The sequence below is a fragment of the Trachymyrmex cornetzi genome, unplaced genomic scaffold (assembly GCF_001594075.2).
Source record: "Trachymyrmex cornetzi isolate Tcor2-1 unplaced genomic scaffold, Tcor1.1 scaffold380, whole genome shotgun sequence".
Lineage (NCBI taxonomy): Eukaryota > Metazoa > Arthropoda > Insecta > Hymenoptera > Formicidae > Trachymyrmex > Trachymyrmex cornetzi.
In genome coordinates this window covers 402,984-423,722 of record NW_017298535.1, presented here as the reverse complement: position 1 = coordinate 423,722, position 20,739 = coordinate 402,984, and the positions used below count along the sequence as shown (strand labels likewise).

General features: G+C 32.7%; 3 protein-coding genes across 4 annotated transcripts; all 3 read right to left on the bottom strand.

The window, feature by feature from the left end:
* Positions 1 to 838: 838 nt before the first annotated feature.
* On the bottom strand, positions 839 to 11,342 carry LOC108763705 (neuropeptides capa receptor). Its single transcript, XM_018511550.1, has 6 exons — positions 10,121 to 11,342; positions 3,299 to 3,389; positions 3,017 to 3,216; positions 2,478 to 2,726; positions 1,421 to 1,742; positions 839 to 1,262 (listed from the first exon to the last, which is right to left on the bottom strand). Exons 1-6 carry the CDS (start codon positions 10,413 to 10,415, stop codon positions 1,022 to 1,024), a joined length of 1,398 nt encoding a protein of 465 aa, XP_018367052.1. The 5' UTR covers positions 10,416 to 11,342; the 3' UTR covers positions 839 to 1,021.
* Positions 11,343 to 14,794: 3,452 nt separating this feature from the next.
* On the bottom strand, positions 14,795 to 15,545 carry LOC108763738 (probable RNA-binding protein EIF1AD). The gene is made up of 2 exons (XM_018511595.1): positions 15,259 to 15,545; positions 14,795 to 15,035 (listed from the first exon to the last, which is right to left on the bottom strand). The coding sequence occupies exons 1-2, from the start codon at positions 15,526 to 15,528 to the stop codon at positions 14,832 to 14,834; spliced, it is 474 nt and encodes a 157-aa protein (XP_018367097.1). The 5' UTR covers positions 15,529 to 15,545; the 3' UTR covers positions 14,795 to 14,831.
* A 109-nt stretch (positions 15,546 to 15,654) lies between these two features.
* Positions 15,655 to 19,668, bottom strand: tam (DNA polymerase gamma, catalytic subunit tam). Of its 2 annotated transcripts, none has more exons than XM_018511594.1 (2): positions 19,583 to 19,668; positions 15,655 to 19,514 (listed from the first exon to the last, which is right to left on the bottom strand). In XM_018511594.1, the coding sequence occupies exon 2, from the start codon at positions 19,449 to 19,451 to the stop codon at positions 15,669 to 15,671; it is 3,783 nt and encodes a 1,260-aa protein (XP_018367096.1). In that variant the 5' UTR covers positions 19,452 to 19,514; positions 19,583 to 19,668; the 3' UTR covers positions 15,655 to 15,668. The 2 variants fall into 2 exon arrangements, with proteins under 2 accessions (XP_018367096.1, XP_018367095.1); XM_018511593.1 differs by having other exon boundaries at positions 15,655 to 19,482; positions 19,583 to 19,610.
* Between the last annotated feature and the right edge of the window lie 1,071 nt (positions 19,669 to 20,739).

Genomic DNA, 20,739 nt, shown 5'->3' with positions numbered 1-20,739 from the left:
AAATTATACTACATTTTATTATTTTCCAAAATAAAGAGTCAATATTTATTCTAGAAAGTTGAAAGTATGTTGGTAAATTTTTAGAGATTTTTTAAATTATTTTGAAGAAGTGAAAAAACGAAGAGATTTGAACTGACCCTTGATGGTATGGATGAGGCACCAAATTGTAGATGGTACGGTAAGGGTTAAATATTCTCTTGGTTTTTATTGATATCAAGAAGCAATAAAGAAGAGTGTACATTATGCATATAATACGCATCTCGTTTAAATTGAAATAAACGCATGGGCTATGTCACTTGAATACAGTGCAGGAAAATTATTGTCAATACTTGAGTACATTTATCTGCTACGTAAAACTTGAACAATTTATAGGTAAAATAAAATATTGTGTGTAAATTAGCAAATATATAAAAGTTATAATTATATATATATATATAGGAATATTATTTTATATCGAAAGATAAAAATTGTTACATATAACATTTTACATGGGCAGAAAAGTGTATATTACAAATTGATAATTAACTGATTAGAAACTATAGCTGATAATATATACTGCTGCTGAAACAAGCTAGAGCTTAGGAAGGATTTTTATTGAAAACTCACTTGAACGATTTATTACTGCAAATTTATCTTTATTAAAGTACAGCTTGCTGACGTAAAACATATTTCACGATTTGTATGGAAAATCAGCATTTTATGTGTGTATTATTCTCATGTTAGAATTCCAACTTTTGCCTTCTAAAACACTACATAAATTCACGAACGTATAAAATAAACATCAGATATAATATGTAAAATTTATTCTGAAATAAATAGTATAAAATAAATTTTGGCGCGTTATTATAATCAATAAAAAATAATTCAGGCTATCTATCTACTTATTTACAATATGGTAAAACCTTTCAGACGCACTTATAATCAATCATTCGGATATGTCTAGTTTTATTTACAGCGCCGCGCATTATAACTATATATCTAAATAAAAGCGAATGAAAATAGATCACAGACTGCTTTTAGCTTATACGGAAATACTCTCTTCCGATCTTTTCGTGGACGTTGTGCTTTCGATGCTAGGCTGCTGATGAGCGAGAAGATGCCCTCGTTCAAAAAGAAACGTCGAGGATGAATCCTCCTTTTGTAACGAGTAAGCATTTTGAGGAAAATTGCTTGCATTTCCATTATTTCTGCTGCTATCCTTGATATTTTCTTGTCGCTTTGACGTAAAACAAAATATGTCTTTGACTTGAGCAATCGTATGCCTAAAGCAAAAATGTAAAATTACTGTAGTGCAATATATAGGGTCTGATTAAAAAAAAGGATCACGTTTCGACAAATATGTTTTATAGAATATAAAATTATCGTATATCTAGTATTTAAATTATATTTATCTGGTATGAAAATTTTCATACTTTCATACCTCACAGAGCATACATTTCGATCATGAGGTTCGTTCAAGGAATCGCATCTGTGCTGATGAGATTTCTTAACCTCCAAAATTTTGTTCGCCGGCCTTCTCGTTCTGCAGCCTATTGTTCGTTTGAATGCATGGCGGTATTTGATGCTCATCAAATTGTAAAGAATCGGATTAACGGTAGTGCTGAAGTAATATAGACAGCCGCTCAAAATGTAAAGCCATTCGTTTAAATCTGGGTAATAATCGGAATCCTGTGCGTAGATGTAAAGTAAACGCTGAGCGTGAAATGGGGCCCAGCAAAGGAAAAACATGATAACAACCGCACCTGAAAGAAATCATGACTAAAATTTCAAAACTTAAAGTTTAATTATTATAAGATTGTTAATTAATAAATGCCTTAGAGAGATGTAAACGGATAAAAACAAACTAAGAATACAGTTAAGGCGATGAAAATAATAAATATATTTAATAAATAAGTATTACATAAGAATTCCAAACAAAACTAGTTTCAACATTACTGTCTTCGCAGTCGCAAAACGAATTGACAAAACGCAATTAGAATTTAAATTATATTACAAAAACATTTATAGTTACAAATGTAAAAAGGCAAAAAGCGAAGTGATCAGAATAATTATGTCCACGTTGTTTTTAATTGATCGACAAAACATCATGATCGCAGGAATGCTAGTAAACATTGATTGCTCACTCTTTTTTTACTAAGATGTTAATATCGAAAATAAGAAACAAAAAAAGTATAATGGATTAAATCATCGCCAACAAGAATTACAGTACGATTATTGTGATTAGATTTATTATTCAGTACTCGGCAATTTTTCAATTATCGCTACAATTAAATTCTCAGGTAACACTTATTGGTTCATATACGTTTTATGTACATTTTCTAAACGTTTCTAATGTTCCACAAACGTTTAAGAAACGTATATAAAACTAACATGTGTTACTGGGGTTATTAGAAAAGAAAATAAATTGACCATGATTATAATTAGAAATTAAAAACCATGATTATGATTAAAGAAACTAAAGATCATGATTATCATACTTAACATCCTGATGACAGACTTTCTGGATTGAATCTGTCGATGATCGCCATGAACGGAGGCTTGTATCGGGCCAAGTACTTCCTTGGTACTCCTTTTAATTTTCAATCCCATTCTCGCATATACTACAAGAATTATGAGCATCGGTATCAAAAAGAATACGATGCAACTGAGCTCATAAAGGGGGAATTTTGGCATGTCAGGCAGAAGCATTGCGCAAATTGCCGAATCAGCTGAGTAATTTCCTGATCCTGAAAAAAGAGTACTTGATATTTTAACGTAGGTCTGACAGTTATTTTAAATAAATTTGTATACTGAAACTGTAGTTTAAATAATTAGATTTTGAATATATTCGGAATTAAATTTTAAATATTTCGCATTTGTTGTATACAAAATAAAATTTTGAGAAAGAGATTGAACGGTCAATGCAATGACAAGCTTTTTATAAAAGTTTAAGACTTGAGATTATAGAAGATTAGAATAAATTAATTATCGAATATTGATTTACGATAATCACAAGGAATTAATGTGTTGGCTTAACCTGGCGGATATTCGACGAAATTGACCTTGGTATAAATTGCGAATGGTATGGCCGAGACAATTGCAATCGACCAGGCTGCAAGGATAAAACGTGTTGGTCTTTTGAGACCGCTCATCGAATAGAGGTGCAATGGATGACAGATGGCCAAATACCTTTCCATAGAGAAAGCCACAATTGTGAGAACCGATACATAGGACGACCTGTGAAAATTGATGCCCAGATTTAGGGAAGAGTGTCAGATTTCTTTGTGGGATACAAAGAACTAGACGAGGTATTTCTTACATTTCTGACACATACGCCCGGATTTTACATAATCCTGTGCCAAGGACCCACGGATACTGCTGCCAGAACACACTTAGTTCATTAGGGAGACCTAGAATAATTAATTAACGTTAGGGATATTGATTAATAAATTATTTTAACTCTCTAAAACTTTTACTCGACTCTAAAACTTTTTACTCTGAAGAGTGAAATCTTACTCTTAAAAATAAAAAATTAAGTTACTCTTTTTTAAGATTGGCTCAATTTTCATTCTTTAGAGCGAGATCTTAAGTTAGGTCGAGATTCCACTCTAACTCAAAGAACACACAAAAGTCAACAGAAAATCAAAATGATTTATTTTGATTTTTAACGACAATAAACAGTTAAATTTTGTATTAAAAAAATTATCATTTTGACTTTTATGACGTCATAAATAAATCATCATTTTAACTTTCTCTTGAGTTGGTGTGTTCCTTGGGAAAGAGTTTAAAGAGTATACATGCTTCATTAAATTTTCTATGAGGCAAACTGAAAATACCCAAAAGATTCTGTAAAACGTAAAAGAAAAAGTAAAAAGAAAACATGACTAATTTGGAGTATCCTGTAATGTATTTTAAAAATACTCATTGGAAGGGTATAAGAGTGATTAAATTTATGCAAACATATAATATATTTAATTAACTCTCCATCTGTAATCCGAGTCTTTTTTGGCACAATTCTAGCAGCAATATTTCCATTCAACTTAAATTTTCATTCAACTATGATTCAAGTTTGTCTAACACAAAGGAGGACGCAGAGACTGATTCATTCTTTTAAAACATCTTGTTAAAAACTTTTGGTATCTAGTTAAAAACTTTGGGTCTATAACAGACTACTAACTATTTGGTACTAAAATATGGAAATATTGAAAAGTAATCCTGAATTTTTTCACATTTTCTGAAAGCTTTTAGAACAGTAAAAAAAAAACTTGGACAAAAAGAGTAAAAATATAATTGCAGACGGAGAATTAAATATATTTTTCGTAATGGGCAAAAAAATTATAAGAATGTTATCACATTTTAAAGTTTAGTTCTTCTTTCTCGTAAAATTTGAGACACGGTTCTCGCCTTTTGCTTCAATCTCTTATTCTTTTCACATTTTCAATTACTTTAATGTAAAGTAACCGATTCATAATATGAATGTGTACTCAAAATGCACTATTCGTTTAAAATTACGTGATTAATTCCATGGATAGTAGTAGTAGCTCGTACAGATTATCTGTCTGACTAGATTGCATCAATTTATCGGTCAATTTGTTCATTTTGTTATCGTCAGTAAAGCAAAATGCAGATGTCGTGATGTAATATTTCGTATAAGTAAGTAATTGCTTTCTATAACTACCAAAAGATGGTTAATAATTTTAATATGTTACTGTAGATCTGTATTCATATTTTACAACTTTATATATTAAGTTAATATTTTTATCACAATGTTCTGTTTATAATTAAAGAGAAGAGATAATAAAACCGGCCAATCTAGGCATGCCTAAGCATGCTGAGTGTACACGCATTGATTGCTTTTTTTTTAAATTTTTGTTATTCCATATTACGAATTCTAATTTATCTGTTAAACATCGTGAAAATAAATTAATTAATAGATAAATGTGTGCGTGTGTGTTGTGTAAATAAGTAGATAAGTCTGGAAAAAATAGTATTTTTATAATACTTCTTAGTGCGTTCTTATCTGTCAATAAACATATATCAATATATTAATAAGCTTATAATCTTACACGTATAAAAATAATATTGCATGAATCACTTTATTTTCCATTTTTCTAACATTTTTACAAAAAAGAGGGAAACATACTTAGGTCATATTGAACATATATGTATATATGTACCTAGCATGCGTGGAACGCTACTTTTTTTTAATCTTTACACTACACCCATATAAATATTTGAATATGTCTCATATTTTTCTTTAATATTCAGAAATGTTTCTTCTTTTGAATGTCACTGCTAAACTTTGGACTCAGCGAAAAATTAGAAAAAGTCGCAAAGCTTAGTAGGAGCGTACAGAGTTTACATCAGCATTAAAGTTTCGTACGACATGCTCTGGATAAACACTTGTCTAGCCTCCTTCCTGTCTCCTCTTCCTTCATATGGGTATAAATTAATTTTCCGAAAAACAGATTTACGACTGACTTAAGCCCGGCTGGTAATTAGCGCGAAAGCATCACCATATCATGACAATATTAACGAGGTTGCGCGTATACGCCTTCTCTGCGCAAATTAAAATAACTTTTTTATTCATTATATACCTTCGCCGTAGAAATAAACTGAACATTCGCCGCATATCATTGTAAGTTGAATAAACTCCATTCAAGCACTAAATGTTCTTGTTTTAATTAATGAATTATAATATTACGTGAAGCGTTTATACAACAAGACGAATCTTTATGTCTTTCAGCGCAATCTAATATCTTATTATTCTATTGTCTGTCCATTAATGGAACGCCTGTTTTCTTCTACTGCTTTTGTACTAATTTTTCGCTTTCTTTCTTTCTTTCTGTCTTTCTTCATTAATTTTTTGTTAGTACGTGGTTCTAAGATGGTTCTTTTAACAATAATTTAACAAAAATGAAGATTTGAATAAAAATTTCAGAAATATTTATATAATACATCTCTTACAGAAATAAATTTTAAAAAAAGCACAATATTATTAATAGTATTAAAAGTTATGAGTATACCCAGAATTTTTCAGTCAAGAGTGAGAAAATTTATTTTCATACAAAATGTATTAAAATATTATATAATGTATATTAAATATATATATATATATATGTATATATCTATATAATTTGTATCATTAAATAAATAACGATAATCAAAATTAATTGAATTAAAGATTCCTTATGTTAAATACAAAATTACAATAATTATTAATCAAGTATAACACTATTATAATGGCTATACAGAGTCAAACACTGTTTTCGGTGCGTGTGCACAAATATATTTTTTTGATACAAAAAATTTGAATGTTTCGGTTCCATTATTTGGACCATCATTAGTGATAATATAATATACAAAATACTACCTAATGTTGGAGAGAATGGTATTGAAAAAAGTAATAATATTAATATATATTTTCCTCTTGTTTACCAACAGAGGTAAATCCACCAAGTGATGGAAAATATCTCCACTTTTTCTCAGATATTTCGCGATATGCCAGATCAATCATCTCCCAAAGCATAAAAGTTATCCGGTAGTCGCCTGACTATATATAGTCATTCACCCTCATTTTTTTTATAAAGCTTCACAGTAGGCGTCGAAACCTTCATAAGATTCCTACAGGAAATTGGACGTACCATGAATGGTATAGCCTCCTCAAGTGGAAGCCTTTCGGTCGTTGCTATTGTGCCTAACATTTTTTTAAAGTGGCGCTTGTGTTATACAACAACATTCGTCATCTGGCGAAGCCATTTATTGCATTACAAAACTGCTGTTTTACTCGTCAGCGCTACGGACGCGATTGTTTCAGTTTCTCTTTTTTTTTGTTTTGTTTTTCTTGATTTCTCTCATGTCACACACACACACACACAGAACCAATAACTGATTTATAATTAAATCCTTCGTAAATAGCGCGTCCCTTTCAATTCCGATCTGTATGTTTAAATAGTTTGCACATGTTGCTGACTTTTCACATTTTTTTCTATATAAAGAATTTGTATTTTAAATTTGGCGAACACGCCAATTTTAATTTATTTACGACATCCACATACACACATAAATTATATTTTTCTGTCTGCTTTAATACAAGAAATTTAGACCTTTATTTAATATTCTTATTTAGTTTATTAAATGCTCTGTTCATATTATTTAAATACTATTAAAATTATTTCATTTATTGCATCATATATATATATATATATATATATATATATATATATATACACACATACAATTTATTGTACGGGCATTGACTTCCTCGCATTGATGCATATTAAAATAGCTATTTGAAAATAACGAAGAAAATAATAAAGAATGTGAAATTACGTGAAACACGAAATAGCTTAAACTCCGATGTTCTTACATTTATATTTTATATTTTCTGCTATTTTTGAGAATGGATAAAGGGAAAAGAAAAATTAAACAATTAAGGCTTCTAAAGAATAGGGAGTAGATCTTAGAGTGCCTAATAAAATTTTTATATACATTTTCTAATATACGTTTTTTCAATTCTTTATACTGTTTATGGGTATTTTTCTTTAATTGTTTGATTTATTCATATAATGGTCTAGATGTCAAGATGAATTTATTAAAGGAAAAAAAATTTTTCAGACCAAAGAAGAGAGGGAGATTTCACTTAGGTAAAAACTGTACCTACATATAAGACTCGTATTTTGTTTAAATAGCCTATCTCTCAGACTTTTTATGTAGAATTGTTATCATGTCCAAGTCTTCAGTCTCGCGAATTCCTCGCAATGACGTAAATACGAATGCCATTGTTACCATCGGAAAACAAACCACTGTGCAGATAACAATCGCAATTGTACACATAAAACGGAGATTAATTTCATGCTTTTATCTACGTGCGTCAATGCTAGGAAAGCAGGAGAGTATCAAAAGTATATGTGATCGCGATAATACAGATAACGTATAATAACTGATTTTATTTATCCGATGAAAGATCGTGTCGCGTTTTGAAATGCTCGTGTTGTCAAGCGTTACTAATGATATGTACCGATTTAAATTTAGTCAAAGCTACAAATTACTTAAATACAAAATATATTAGCAACTGAATATATCGACAGTATTAATGAAAATAATTTTAATTGCATCTTTGAATATTTTCAGTTACAATCTATCTCTCTGTGGTATTTTATAAATATCTCAATAAAAATGCTTCTATTTATCTAGTATTTCGTTTCTATTGTAAATGTGATGAATAATATATTCTTCAAACATTCAATAAAAGGGCTTGTATTTATCTAATATTTTTTATTGTTTATATTTTAAATGTGACAAAAATGTGCGAATAATATTTTTGAAACGTTACAGTTTCACGATTACAATATTTTTTATTGGTTGATATTATTTGTTAAAATTACGTAAAAAATAACTTGTTAGAAAAGAAGCGCGAAGAAATGCGCTAGATACGCTAAGGATTCTCAATTTAATTTGTCACCATGTCAAAGGGATTGGTTTCGTTCTACCGCTCCCTTTGGTTTTTGAATCCGAACCAATTTGTTTCTTCGACGAGAATTTGACCTCATTCATTATTCAGATTTTTTTGGACCTTACTCAGTCCGATATTGGAAATAACCCGATGGAATTTATACATATTGCAAATAGGTTCTCGACTAAATCGACACCGCAACATATCTATTATTCCGCGTTATCCAAATGAGAACGGTTTAAGCGAGCCGGCTATCGTTATCAATTGCTTTGCCAATTATCAAAATCGCAATATCAACGAGCGAAGAGCCATCGGCAGTTAACGAATCGTTGATTTACCAGCCAGAGGCGATTCAGTCGTCAACGTTGCTTTATATCGATCCCCGATTGAAACGAGAGTGATAAGGGGGGCAAATTTTCAGCTAGCAAATAATTGTAATTCACGTTACAAACATAAAATTCTACGCGTTATGAGAGATAAAGAAACGTGAACCAAGAATGCGGAGAGCGCGTTCCTGATAGCTTAGATCCTGATATCTCGTTTTTTACATTTATATTTTATATTTTCTGCTATTTTCGAGAATGATAAAAAGGAAAGAAATTTCAAGCTAAGGCAGAGATTTTGCTTAGGTAGTCGTACGTGAGACTCGTATTTTATTTAAATATGCAGTAAGCATGTAGTATTCAGTCAAACTTATATTCTTATTTCTTTTATTTTACATAGGAACATTCTTTTATCAAAATCGTCTGCGAGCACCTTGCATTTTGTTAGAGTCCAAGCTATTTAAAGATAGATTTTGCAACGAGTATTAATCTATCAAGTTAGGTTTGTTTCTTACTGTGTAGTCATTGGATCTGAGAAGATCATCCTAACTGAAATGACGTAACTTCTCTTTACACAGTAAGAAACATTTTGTATTTAATTTTGTATTGTGTTAAAAATGTTAAAATCGATCGATTCAAGTTCTTGTTAAAATTTTGAGTTAAATTTTTAACATAATGTGAGTACATTATTTAAATAGTTTGTTTTTGACTTGATATTCAACATTTCTTAGTGTCAAAATAATACAATTTATGAAAAAGTGAACAAGTAACATAAAAATGTATTCTAATTTTAAAACGTAAATTTTAAGATGAATGAATAAAATATAAGTTAATTTAACATATGTAAATGATAATTTTACTGAAAAAATCTGTTTCCACAGTTAACTTACAGATTATTTTAATTACTTTCTAACATATTTATCTTGTATTGAATTAACACAAAAATTTGAGTGGATCGTGTTAAATTTAACAAAAATTTTCTGTGTACATTCTCACCGATGAGTAAATGAACATAAAAGAAAAGTACAAAAAAAAACCAATTAGTGAGATATAAACAAAACGCCAACACTGAGAAAAAAATGCTGTTGGTTCAATTAAAGTCTATATTACGGGCTGTCACTAACATAAGTGATTAATTCATGTATATTTTTATTGTGACACAAAAAGGTATAAATTATTATTTCAATAGTCAAGCCTTTATATCAATAAAATATACGCATGAATTAATCACTTATGTTAGTGACAGCCCGTAATATAGACTTTAATTGAATCAACAGCATTTTTTCTCAGTGTATAAAAAAGCGCTCGAAACATAAAAAGGTAACATCGAGAAATAATCTCGATGTTTGTTTTGTTCGCTTACCTAATAAAAGTAGAGTGAGGTCGGATATGGCTAGACTAAAGAGGTAGTAGTTGGTGGCGGTCTGCATGGACGAGTTTCGGACGATGACCGTGCACGTGGCGACATTGCCGAAAATTCCGGTGATGAAGATCACCACGTACGTAATCGTGAGCGGTATTACCAGCTTGAGGGTCAGATACTTGGGTCCCAGCACCTTGCTCAGGTACTCATCCTCGGTCAATTCACTTAGATCCCAGTCCCGCCAGAAATCGAGCGTGTCGTTTTCGATGTCCCCGTCCTGGTTCGACGTCCCCATGCTCGGAACCTTCGTGAGGATGTTACACGCTAGTTCGATTCATCATGACAATACCTTCACGCGTATGCACATTCCGATATCACTCGGTATCGCGCACGCAAACAAAGAAACGCGTCAGGCTCCTCGATAAATGTTCTTCTGCTGATTGTTAATGGGTCACTTGCGACGATATAATCTTCTTCTTGCAGAATCTTTCTGAGACTATAAAGAAAAACTAACACAAAGCAGATGGGATAAGAGAGTCATTTATGCATCCTTAGCTTTTCTAACTAAATACCAAGGCAGCATAGAAAGCAATTCGTGCTGATTTTAAAAGTGCGTGGATATGTTTATTATTATTTGACAAAATAAACGTTCCTCGTTTTCGTTTCCGCACTGCGAACAATTGGTTCACGTTTATAACTTTGCTGCCAAGCAAGATTATAATTATAATTTAATTGAAATTAGATTGCAATTATAAATCGTATTCAAAGAGTCAATATCACGTTTTTAATTGTTCTTCAAATATTTGCACAGCGTTACAATCCGCGATCGTCACAACACAATTGTCGCACTTCGCCGTTACCACTTTTGTCTCTTTACAAATTTTTTTTATTTTTACGTACTCGAATTTTTCGGTGATAAAACCGCAATATAACCGGAAAGTCTGCAATATTGTAATGATCGAGTTTCAATCGATATAAACGAAATTACGATCTCCGTGCTGAAAGACGTGCTGGTTACAATTTAGCACTCGCGAGATGTCAGAATAACGTAGATTATGTTCGAAAGCATACAAGTGTTTGTAATTTCAAGTGAAACACGTGTTTTCGTATGTTATGCAAGGTCACCTATCGACTGTTTTGACTCGTCAATTGGCGCTAATCATCCAAGACTACCGAACGTCTATCGCGACAAAGATGTTAGAACAGGTCTATCATCCGCGATAGAACGTCGCTGAGTACGAACTGAGCACGATGATCTTGATAATATCATTAAGAACACCTGTCGACTGTTCCGTTGCTGATAGCGAATTTCCTTCATAACGTAGCATCAAGTCAAATTAATCAAATCTTTTTTTGAAGATTGTTAGAATTTTGTAGATAATTCAGATCGATCAGTTTTAACATTCGATATGGTGGTTTCGAAACTCAAAAGAAGTTTCTTTTATAAGATTTACATAAGATTCAAGAAGTTCCTATATCGAGGTAACGATGAAAAGTTTAAAAGCAATTTTCTCCGCAGAAATGCGCAAATTTATAATAACTAGCGTTATTACCTTTCTTATAAGAGGAAATTTTCTTCAAAACATTTTTTTCGCCATCGTTCGGTATTAATTTTTAGAATCTTCTTCTAGGAGAATATTAATATGAAAGTGTATTTGTTAGAAAGATTTTTTTACGCAGCTTTGGTATTGTTTTTAAAAATTTTTTTTCTTGATCAAGGTTGTGTGTGTGTTTCGAGATTTTCTTGAAATCACTTTAGGGCGACTGTTACCAACGCCGATTAACTTAATCTACGATTAACTCAATCAACAGAATTATTATTATAAATAGGAGATTTTCATTACTTTTATCACAATTAAGTATAGGAACGCAGAGTAGAAGTATATCACGAAGAGATGAGGTTAAGAACGATATACAGTCTTGCTGTTGACTACACTGCTGATTGAGTTAATCGTCGATTAAATTAATCGGCGTTGGTAACAGTCGCCCTTAGAGTTTTAGAAGCATCTTAAGTCTGCAGCAGGCAGCAATTTTTCTTGATGAATTGCGGATTTAATAAATTACTAGAATTTATACCATACAACACAGAATTTCTAGTAATTTACTAAATCCTGCGAGAAAAATCGCACCGTCTACCACAAGCTTTAAATTAGGTTCTCATAAATTACTCGACTTATCAAACGTGACAAAATTTTAAGCGGACAAATTAACTTTTCTTTTAAATTTTTATAATATTTCGACTTTTCTACTCCGATAATTTTGTGTAGGAGATTATTATCAACTTGATTTAATAAGTTATATAAATAAAATTATAACAGAAAGCTATATAGCTTTCTTTTTTATATTGAAAAGCAGTGTTTAATAAATACGATATTAATTTAACAAAGATAGGAATTCATAATAACATTATAAAGAATATATACTCGTATACTTTGTTAAAAAAGAAATATAAACTAAATTTTGTATTTGTTATAAAATAAACTTTTATAGTAAATGTTCGACTATTGTAATAACATTTACGTAACGTCTGTGTGTGTGCAACATGTATTTTTTTAACGTTCAAAATGTACGTTGAAAAAAATCTTTGTCAAACCACACAACCATGTGTTCTCACGTGAAGCACGTAAAAACTTTTATTCCAATTTAAATAAGAAAAAATAAAGAGAATAATAAAATCAATATAAACATTATAAAAAATTATTTATTACACAGAAAATTACTCTTACTTTATTCCTTAAAAGTATATCTAAAAATGCATTTTTTTTCATAATAATCTCAATAATCAGAAATTAAATTTTAAAAATTAAAAAATTTATAATATTAAAGTTTAAAAAAATTTAATTTTTAAATTACAAAAATTTCAAGTTAAATTTGAATATTTTTAATGTTTAAAATTTTCAAAACTGGAAATGTGAAATTAAAAACTTTTTAATTTTAAAATTAATTTTAACTTTAAATTTTAAAATTACGAAATTTATAAATACAAAAATTTAAAAACGTGAAGTTCAATTTTTATGGTGTCTTATGTTGAAATAATATTATATTATAATATTCGTTGTATTATGATTCGGTTCGTTACTGCTATCTTTCGTTAAATTTCTTTTTACATATTAAAATATCAAAAACCAACTTCTTCCATGCTAGCAACATTTTTGTGCAGTATTTTTTCCTTTTTCACGTTTGTTTACGTCAAAAGGATTCAGTCGAGCTGAAGCCAGTAAATCATCCCTTATCTGTACAGAAATGACTTCTTAAGTCCAAATAAATCGTTTCTGCTAACATCACTAACATCTTTTCAATGCGAGCCGTAACGCAACTTACTTTTATGTAGCAAATCAGGACATTTATCGCGTATATTTTGCATTCAATATTGTACATTTTTGTCCTCTTCTAAACGTAAGTGAAAAATAAGAGAAAGATTCCGTCGCTTTATTCCCGTTAAGGTATTCTCGGAAAAGGAAAAGAACATTTTTCAAACAGAAAGGAATTGTGGAAGTTTTATCAATAATTGCATCCTATTGTGTCGCATCTCTGAAAACATTTTTAAATCCAACACACAATTTTCATTAAAAATCAGCAAAAATTTACCTGCATGAATCCGTTATTAATTTTATTCATACATTGTTGTTTAATTTAAAAATTTTAAGTCCGGTTGTATTAAATTTGTAGAAAATGACAAGATAAAATTGAATAATTTAAATTGATTTAGATTTAGTTTTTATAAATAACAAATTTTATAAATAATAATTAAAAAATCTAAATTATTATACAAAACGAAAGAGAAATATAATTTTCTTGTAAAGAAAATAAGATAAGAATTGGAATTGATTTCGAAAACGATTTTTAATTTCGAAACTTATTTTCACAAAATCAGTCTCCATTAGAATATTCTTTTTATTCATTTATTTATTGAAAAATCTGTATAAATTCTCTCGCGCGATAAGAAAAATTGGAAGCGATTTTTTATTATTAAGGAAACTTAGATATTCTTCCCGCATAAATACGGAACTGACATGACCGTTCCGCAAGTTTGTTGCAGCTGAAGTGCATGAGTATGTTTATTCTATCGAAACTTTTGAAAAGGAGTGACGTAACTTTTCTGAAATTGTGGAAATAGAATTTAACGAGTGAGTTTACTGTGAAGTTGCGAGCTACGCCAAGCAATATCAATTATGTGCATTAGATATAGGAAACTTGATAAAAAATTGGGTCAAGCATACAAGTGCACGCTTCAGATTTTTCAGATTTCCTTTTGCTGCGACTAGTAACTGACCTCCTTGACTTCAATTTTCTCTTCGTGAATTCTCCAAAATAGCAATCAAATAATCTTCTTGGCAATGAAATAAGCAGCTTTAAATTGCTCAAGAAGCATCAAACCATTGGATTGAAAATAATAAATGAAATTTATTAGTTATAGAAAATAAATGGAGGAGTGTGAGAAGTCAATTCCATTTATATTATTACAAAAAATTTAAATAGAGATTTTGGAGAATATAACTGGAAAAAATTTTCAAGTATTTTTTTCTTTGCAAAAAGTTTAAATTAAATTTTACAATAATTCTAAGACAGAAGACGAAGTTTGATATTATATGCACAAAAATACTTTTATTATTTAAATAAATACAAAACAATTTGCTTTTAAAATTATGTATGAAAGATATAAAATTATGTATGTACATTTTTGCATCATATGCAAAAGGCAAGTTCTGAGCTAACGAGAATCAGATTCGCTGGAATCTGTATCACTTTCACTGTCGTCTATTGTCTGATTAGGAGCGCACCTATTTGTATTTACGAAAAGCTCTTCGTCATCGCACGTAGTATAATTCGTTGCTATCAAACATCCGTTCCTTTTTGGATCCTCATCGAATTCTGGCGGCCAACAATTCTGTTCACGATACCATTTTATGTGATCCTGCACATATTTATATATAAAGATAAAATATATAAATATATATGTATATATATATATAAAAAGATAAGTTTTTGTAAAATTTTGTAATACTCGTAAAAGAATTAATTTAAATTTAATTATTTTTCATAATTATATATTGATTAGAGAATATTTTCTCTGAGACGATAAGCAAATGATATCGCTAACAATTGTAAATATAAATTGTTGTAAGATAGTGAATTACCTTTGTGAGTATCTTAACAATTTCGCCCTTGACTTTCTTGCCTTCCATTATTGGCTCGATAACAATGTAGTCACCTCTCTTTACCCAGATATTTTGCCTGAACTTAGTAGGCATCGAGACAATGTACTGCTCTCCGGCAGGAGTGACGACTTCATGAAGATTGTGACCGCGCGCCTGCACAATTCGTACGATACTTTGTGAATCCGTAGGCACGCTCATATCATCGAGCTCTTGAAAAACGTATTTGCGCTTCGTTGTTACAGATGACATTGTGATCTATAAAATTAAATGAAAAATACCATAACTTATTCTCTCGCCTCCATTTATTTTCCTTTATTGTGAGACAAAGTTGTGCATTCTCGAAAATAGCGATACAAAAATAGTTTCACAACATCTTTTTAAATAGCTTTTTATGAGACTATGGTAATTTTTTTAACGATGGAATCCGCGTCTGATTTAACTTTGCGATTTTTTGCTTCATGCCAATAGCCTAGCGAGCCGCCAGATTTTTCCAAAGCAGCCCAGATATCTAAACTTTCGCCGGGCGGTATCTCATATCCATTTTGTAAGCCGTGAGGATTGGATGGAGTCTTACAATCGTGAGTGGACTCTTTGCGAAGGACAGTATCAACTTCTACGGCAGCAAAAAACGCTACAGACATTGGCAGATCTCTCATTCCTAGTCTAGAAGCGCAGAATGATCTCGTCGTCAAGTTGGTCACGTGCATGGCCAACGCAGCGTTGTACTTATACTTGAACGGGACCAGATATCTCACTTCATCGTGAAACGATAAGCAGAATCTAGCGTTATCTCTCATCAGCCATCTCATGGAAACCAGCATCAGATGAAGGAAGTCTACCGCGCCACTCTGCACAACCCAATTAATTTTGGTGGGTAAGAATTTGTCATCATCGTCGGTATTGGTGATCTCCAGGGCGCGGCTCAATCTAGCATCAAGGAATGGCGTGACTGGATATTCACTGCCAGCGATCTGTTCTAATCGGTTGAACATGGCTGATTCCGAGCCGTCCATCCATTCACTCTTCAGGAAGATGTCCTGTAACGCTTTGCCATGCAACTTCGCTATCTTAAATGCTTGAGAGGATGTGTAGGCAATGTCTTGTAAGTCATCATTGACGAATTCAGGCTTCAACCGAAATACTTTTTTACCCTTTGTAAGAGCAAACATCTTGCGTGATTTAGAGGTAGCTTCGGCGTCCGTCATAGATGGATTGAATTGCTTCAGCAGCCGTTGGGCGAACTTCTGACCGGCACCGTAGATTCGGGCATAGTTGATGACTTTGGCGTGGTCGCGCGAAATGCCGATAGCCTTGGCGGTAACGCTGTGCATGTCGGTGCCATTGGACTTGGTGCCAATGAGGGTCATCCAACCGAAAGGCGTCGCTCCGTGGACACGCTTGTAATGTGCATCTCCGATAATCGAGGCGATCCACAACTCCTGGCTGTCTACGTCAGCACCGACAATGTTATATCCTGGCGGCGCTTGCACCATACATCTGAGCTCGGAACCAATTCGTTCGACATGTGCATTTGATGCTGTCATCCACGTGGGCTCTACAGCGCGACGTGTTAAAGTACCGGAGACGACTACCTGAGGTATTATCGCGCCATAACGCAGGTATCGCTTCGTTCTCTTGACGTTACCAGGCAGAGAGTGATTGTCCAGCCATATCACCAGTTGCGACATGATCCTGTCGCGATTATTCCGCCAGTAGGACAGCATACGAGCGATTTTCAGCACCTCCGCGGCGCTGACATCCAATCCGGCAAGTACATTCTCGGAAAACTTGTTAAGGAAGTCCTTAGCAAGCGGATTTCCGACATTGAAATTGGCACCATCCTTGTGCGGCAGCTTGAAGAAGTAACAACAGTTGTCGATATCGACGTTGCACCACACGCCAGTGCCCTTATATATTTCATTGTATAACTTATTCTGCTTCTTCTTAAATCGCCAGAATTCCGTCTTGTGAAGATCGTTTTGTACATCAGTGCTCAAGGTGGCCATCGCATCATTGGAACTATCCCTGGACGGACTGGCCGCTGGCAAAGGACACTGCGCCAAAAGATTTTCCAATGGCAGTTTGGTCTCAATGTCGGGATCGTTCCTGTAAGGTACCAAAATTCCCCAACCACGGTCCTTTATATAATGCAACGGATACTTCTCCCATGTCAGATTCAACAGCTTCGGAACTACCTGCATGGAAGTGCTAATATTTTGTGGACCTGATTCCCAGTCTTTATTTTCGCTTTGCTTAGGACAGAGTTTCCTGTACCACGCTGGATATCCTGGCATGTGCGGCATTCTAGCTGGCAATAAGTGTCTGGTTTTTTCCAAATACGCAAATTCCTTTGCTAGAGAATCCTCTTCTTCTTCCTCATCATCTGATAAATATTTAGTGTCTGACTGCTCTTTTGTTTTTTCTATTATAATTGTCTCTTCGTTAGCAGCCTTTACTTTTGAGATTTTGCTTTTCATCTTAATGTTCTGTGTGCTCCAATCTTGGTCCCACATCCACAAGTCCTTCTTATATTTCTCATCGTGCATGAGATGACAAACAGCATCGGCTCTCTTGGCGAGGGTGAATTTCGCTTCGTAATTTAAGTCGTCAAAGGTCGACTCTGATTCCTCCAAGTACCTTTGCCAATTGGAATTCACCGGCAAGTATGCTGAACTAAGTTCCAGCATTCCTGCCAAAGTAACTGGATGAGGGAATCTTTCTTGAAAGAGTAGGAATAGTTTGCATAGTATATTGTGAGTAGCAACTACATCAGAGGCACAGTAAGACATCAACATACTGAAATTATCTTTAATATCTTTAATAGTACCTTCGACAAATAAATTTCTTCCTTCTTTACTTATCTCGTAGCCACAGTACAGCTTATGCACTTCTATTAAACTGTTCAATGAAGTGGTAGACTGCCAGATCTCTTTCTCCATGTCCGCTTTCTTAGATACTAATAGCGCTCTTTGATAACTGTTGAGACCACTGACACATACATGTAATGACATAGTGTCAAGAAAACGAGTTCCTGTGGAATTCAACCAATACTGCTCCTTAATTCTACTTCTGTCATACGACACATTGTGACCTACAATAATTTTTGGTTTTTTCTGATGCTGGTTCAGTCTATGTCCATATTCCTCTTTGCTACTCTCTATAGGAATAAGCATATTTGGTGTAAACAACTGTGTGTCAAACGTTTGACTAATATTTTGTGCCAAGGAATTTGATACCCAACTGTACCAGGCTTTATCACTGACCGCAGTGGCTAGAGTAGGCAAAGGACCCTGTTTCATGCAGACCTCAACGTCGAAAATTAGACCATCTTCTAAAGGGTAATCTATGCTTTCTACTGTACCATCTGCTGTATATCTAGTCCAACCTTCTTTGAAGAGCCATCGTGTTGGCATTTTAGGAATATCGTTCATAATATCACTTATAATTTTTAAATAAGGCTTAGCTTGTGCTTTTCCAATATTATAAAAATGTTCCTCTATATCTTTTCCTTCCAAAGCCGGTAGTTTCAAGTTTACGTCTGGCAACCTGGTTGCATCTTCCATGTTTATACCATATGTGATTAAATTTTTCTTTATGCTATCAATTTCCTCTTCAGACAGCGAGTTTTCTTTATCATCTTTTCTGAACAATTGTTGGTGCAATGCTTTGGGTAACATTTGCATATTTATTTCGTTAACTCGAACATTATCATTCTTCGAATTTGCATTTGAATCAATATTTATACTATTTTCTGATTCCCTTAATTCTTGAGACTCATTTTGTTGTAATTGTTGATCCAATTCAGTTACTTGCCTGTTTATATCGTGAATGTTTGTACTTTTATTGCTAGATTCTATGTCTGAATTTATATTCTGTTCTGTTGTCGATTTCTTTGATATTTGTATGTTAACATTCAACTTGCTTGGCATTTTCTCAGACTTAGCAAATAATTTGTGGTAGCCCATCTCAAAATTAACTGGTATCACAGGCGAATTGCGAAGAGAGTTTGTGGTTGATTTGTCGTTCTTAGAGGTTAGATTCTCTTGATTAGATTCTTGGGAGTTCTTCAGACGAACCCTCTTCCACTGAATCCTGGAAAGATGAATGCCGTCCTGCGCGTTGGTGCATTTGTGCCGAATGCAAATGTTAATCAAACGAGTCCTCAGTCTCATCTTTACCACTTCTCCATTCAATATCACGCGGCTATAACGAGACACGTGCTTCGACAGCCGGGACTGTCGAAACACCGTGCACATTACGAAGGAATCTCTGAATTTTCAATTAAAAAATAACGAAATCTTACCTGATCGCACTGAATTAAACAAATTGCGTTTTTTTCTGATAGAACAATATTCGATGAATTTCGCAAAATTGTATTTTGGTGAAGTAAACATCACATACATTCGAGAGATGCTTTGATGCTTCTCGTCTGAAATTAGGCGTTATTAGACAGGTTTGCCATCCTATTTGTCATCATAGCCATCCTATTTCAATTCTTCGAATGTGGCCTAACTTCAAATGGAAAATACGCCTCGTCATTTAATTTATCTAAAGGAATAATAACTTCGATTTTCTCCCTTCTAAAAGAAATTATAAATTCCATAAAATTATATTTCGATAAAACAAGTGTCGAGAAACTAGAGTATGTACAGTGTACTACGTGCACTGAAGTACACCTCGTAGCCCGGATCCTCATACGGGCAACAGCGCTTTGACACTGAACGCTGATTGGTGAAAAACGGGTGATGGGGGTAAATTTTATCCCCACAACCGGCTTTTCACCAATTAGAGCTTTGTGTCGAAGCGCTGTTGCCCGTATGAGGATCCGGGCTAAAGATAGGCACTTTTAGGCGGCGTCCTTAGATTGGCCATCCTGTTCCAGTTCCTATTCCTAACTTCAGACGCAAAAAGCCATATTGCACTCTTGATCACGCGATTTTGAAAATCAATAGCGGATGTGCCTCTTGCTTTCTATTTTTAATTACAACTTTCTCTATGGTAATTGTACGAATAATAAAATGAATACGTAAACACATTAATTGGCTAATAGTATCCATAGTTTGTTGAGGAAAACCAGTCGCGAGTCAAGTATATAAAAGCTTTCACGGCTTATAATAAATTCGAAAGATATAATTCACACAAGTATTTATGAATTTATTGTTTCTGTATATATACATATATATATATATATATGAATATAAATAAAACCTTACATATGTATGTAAGGTACTATATTTTTCATTTATCTGTATATAATGCTTTTATTTGCATTGTTATCTATTAGTTATCGGCATCATACATTATTAAGTTTAAAAAACAAAGAATAATTTAAATGCGATAAATTAATTTTTAAACTAAATCTTTAAATAATGATTAAGAAAGTAAACGAACATTAAGAAAGTGCCTAATATAATATATTTTTGGCCAAGACTGTATATTAATATTAATCTATATATATCT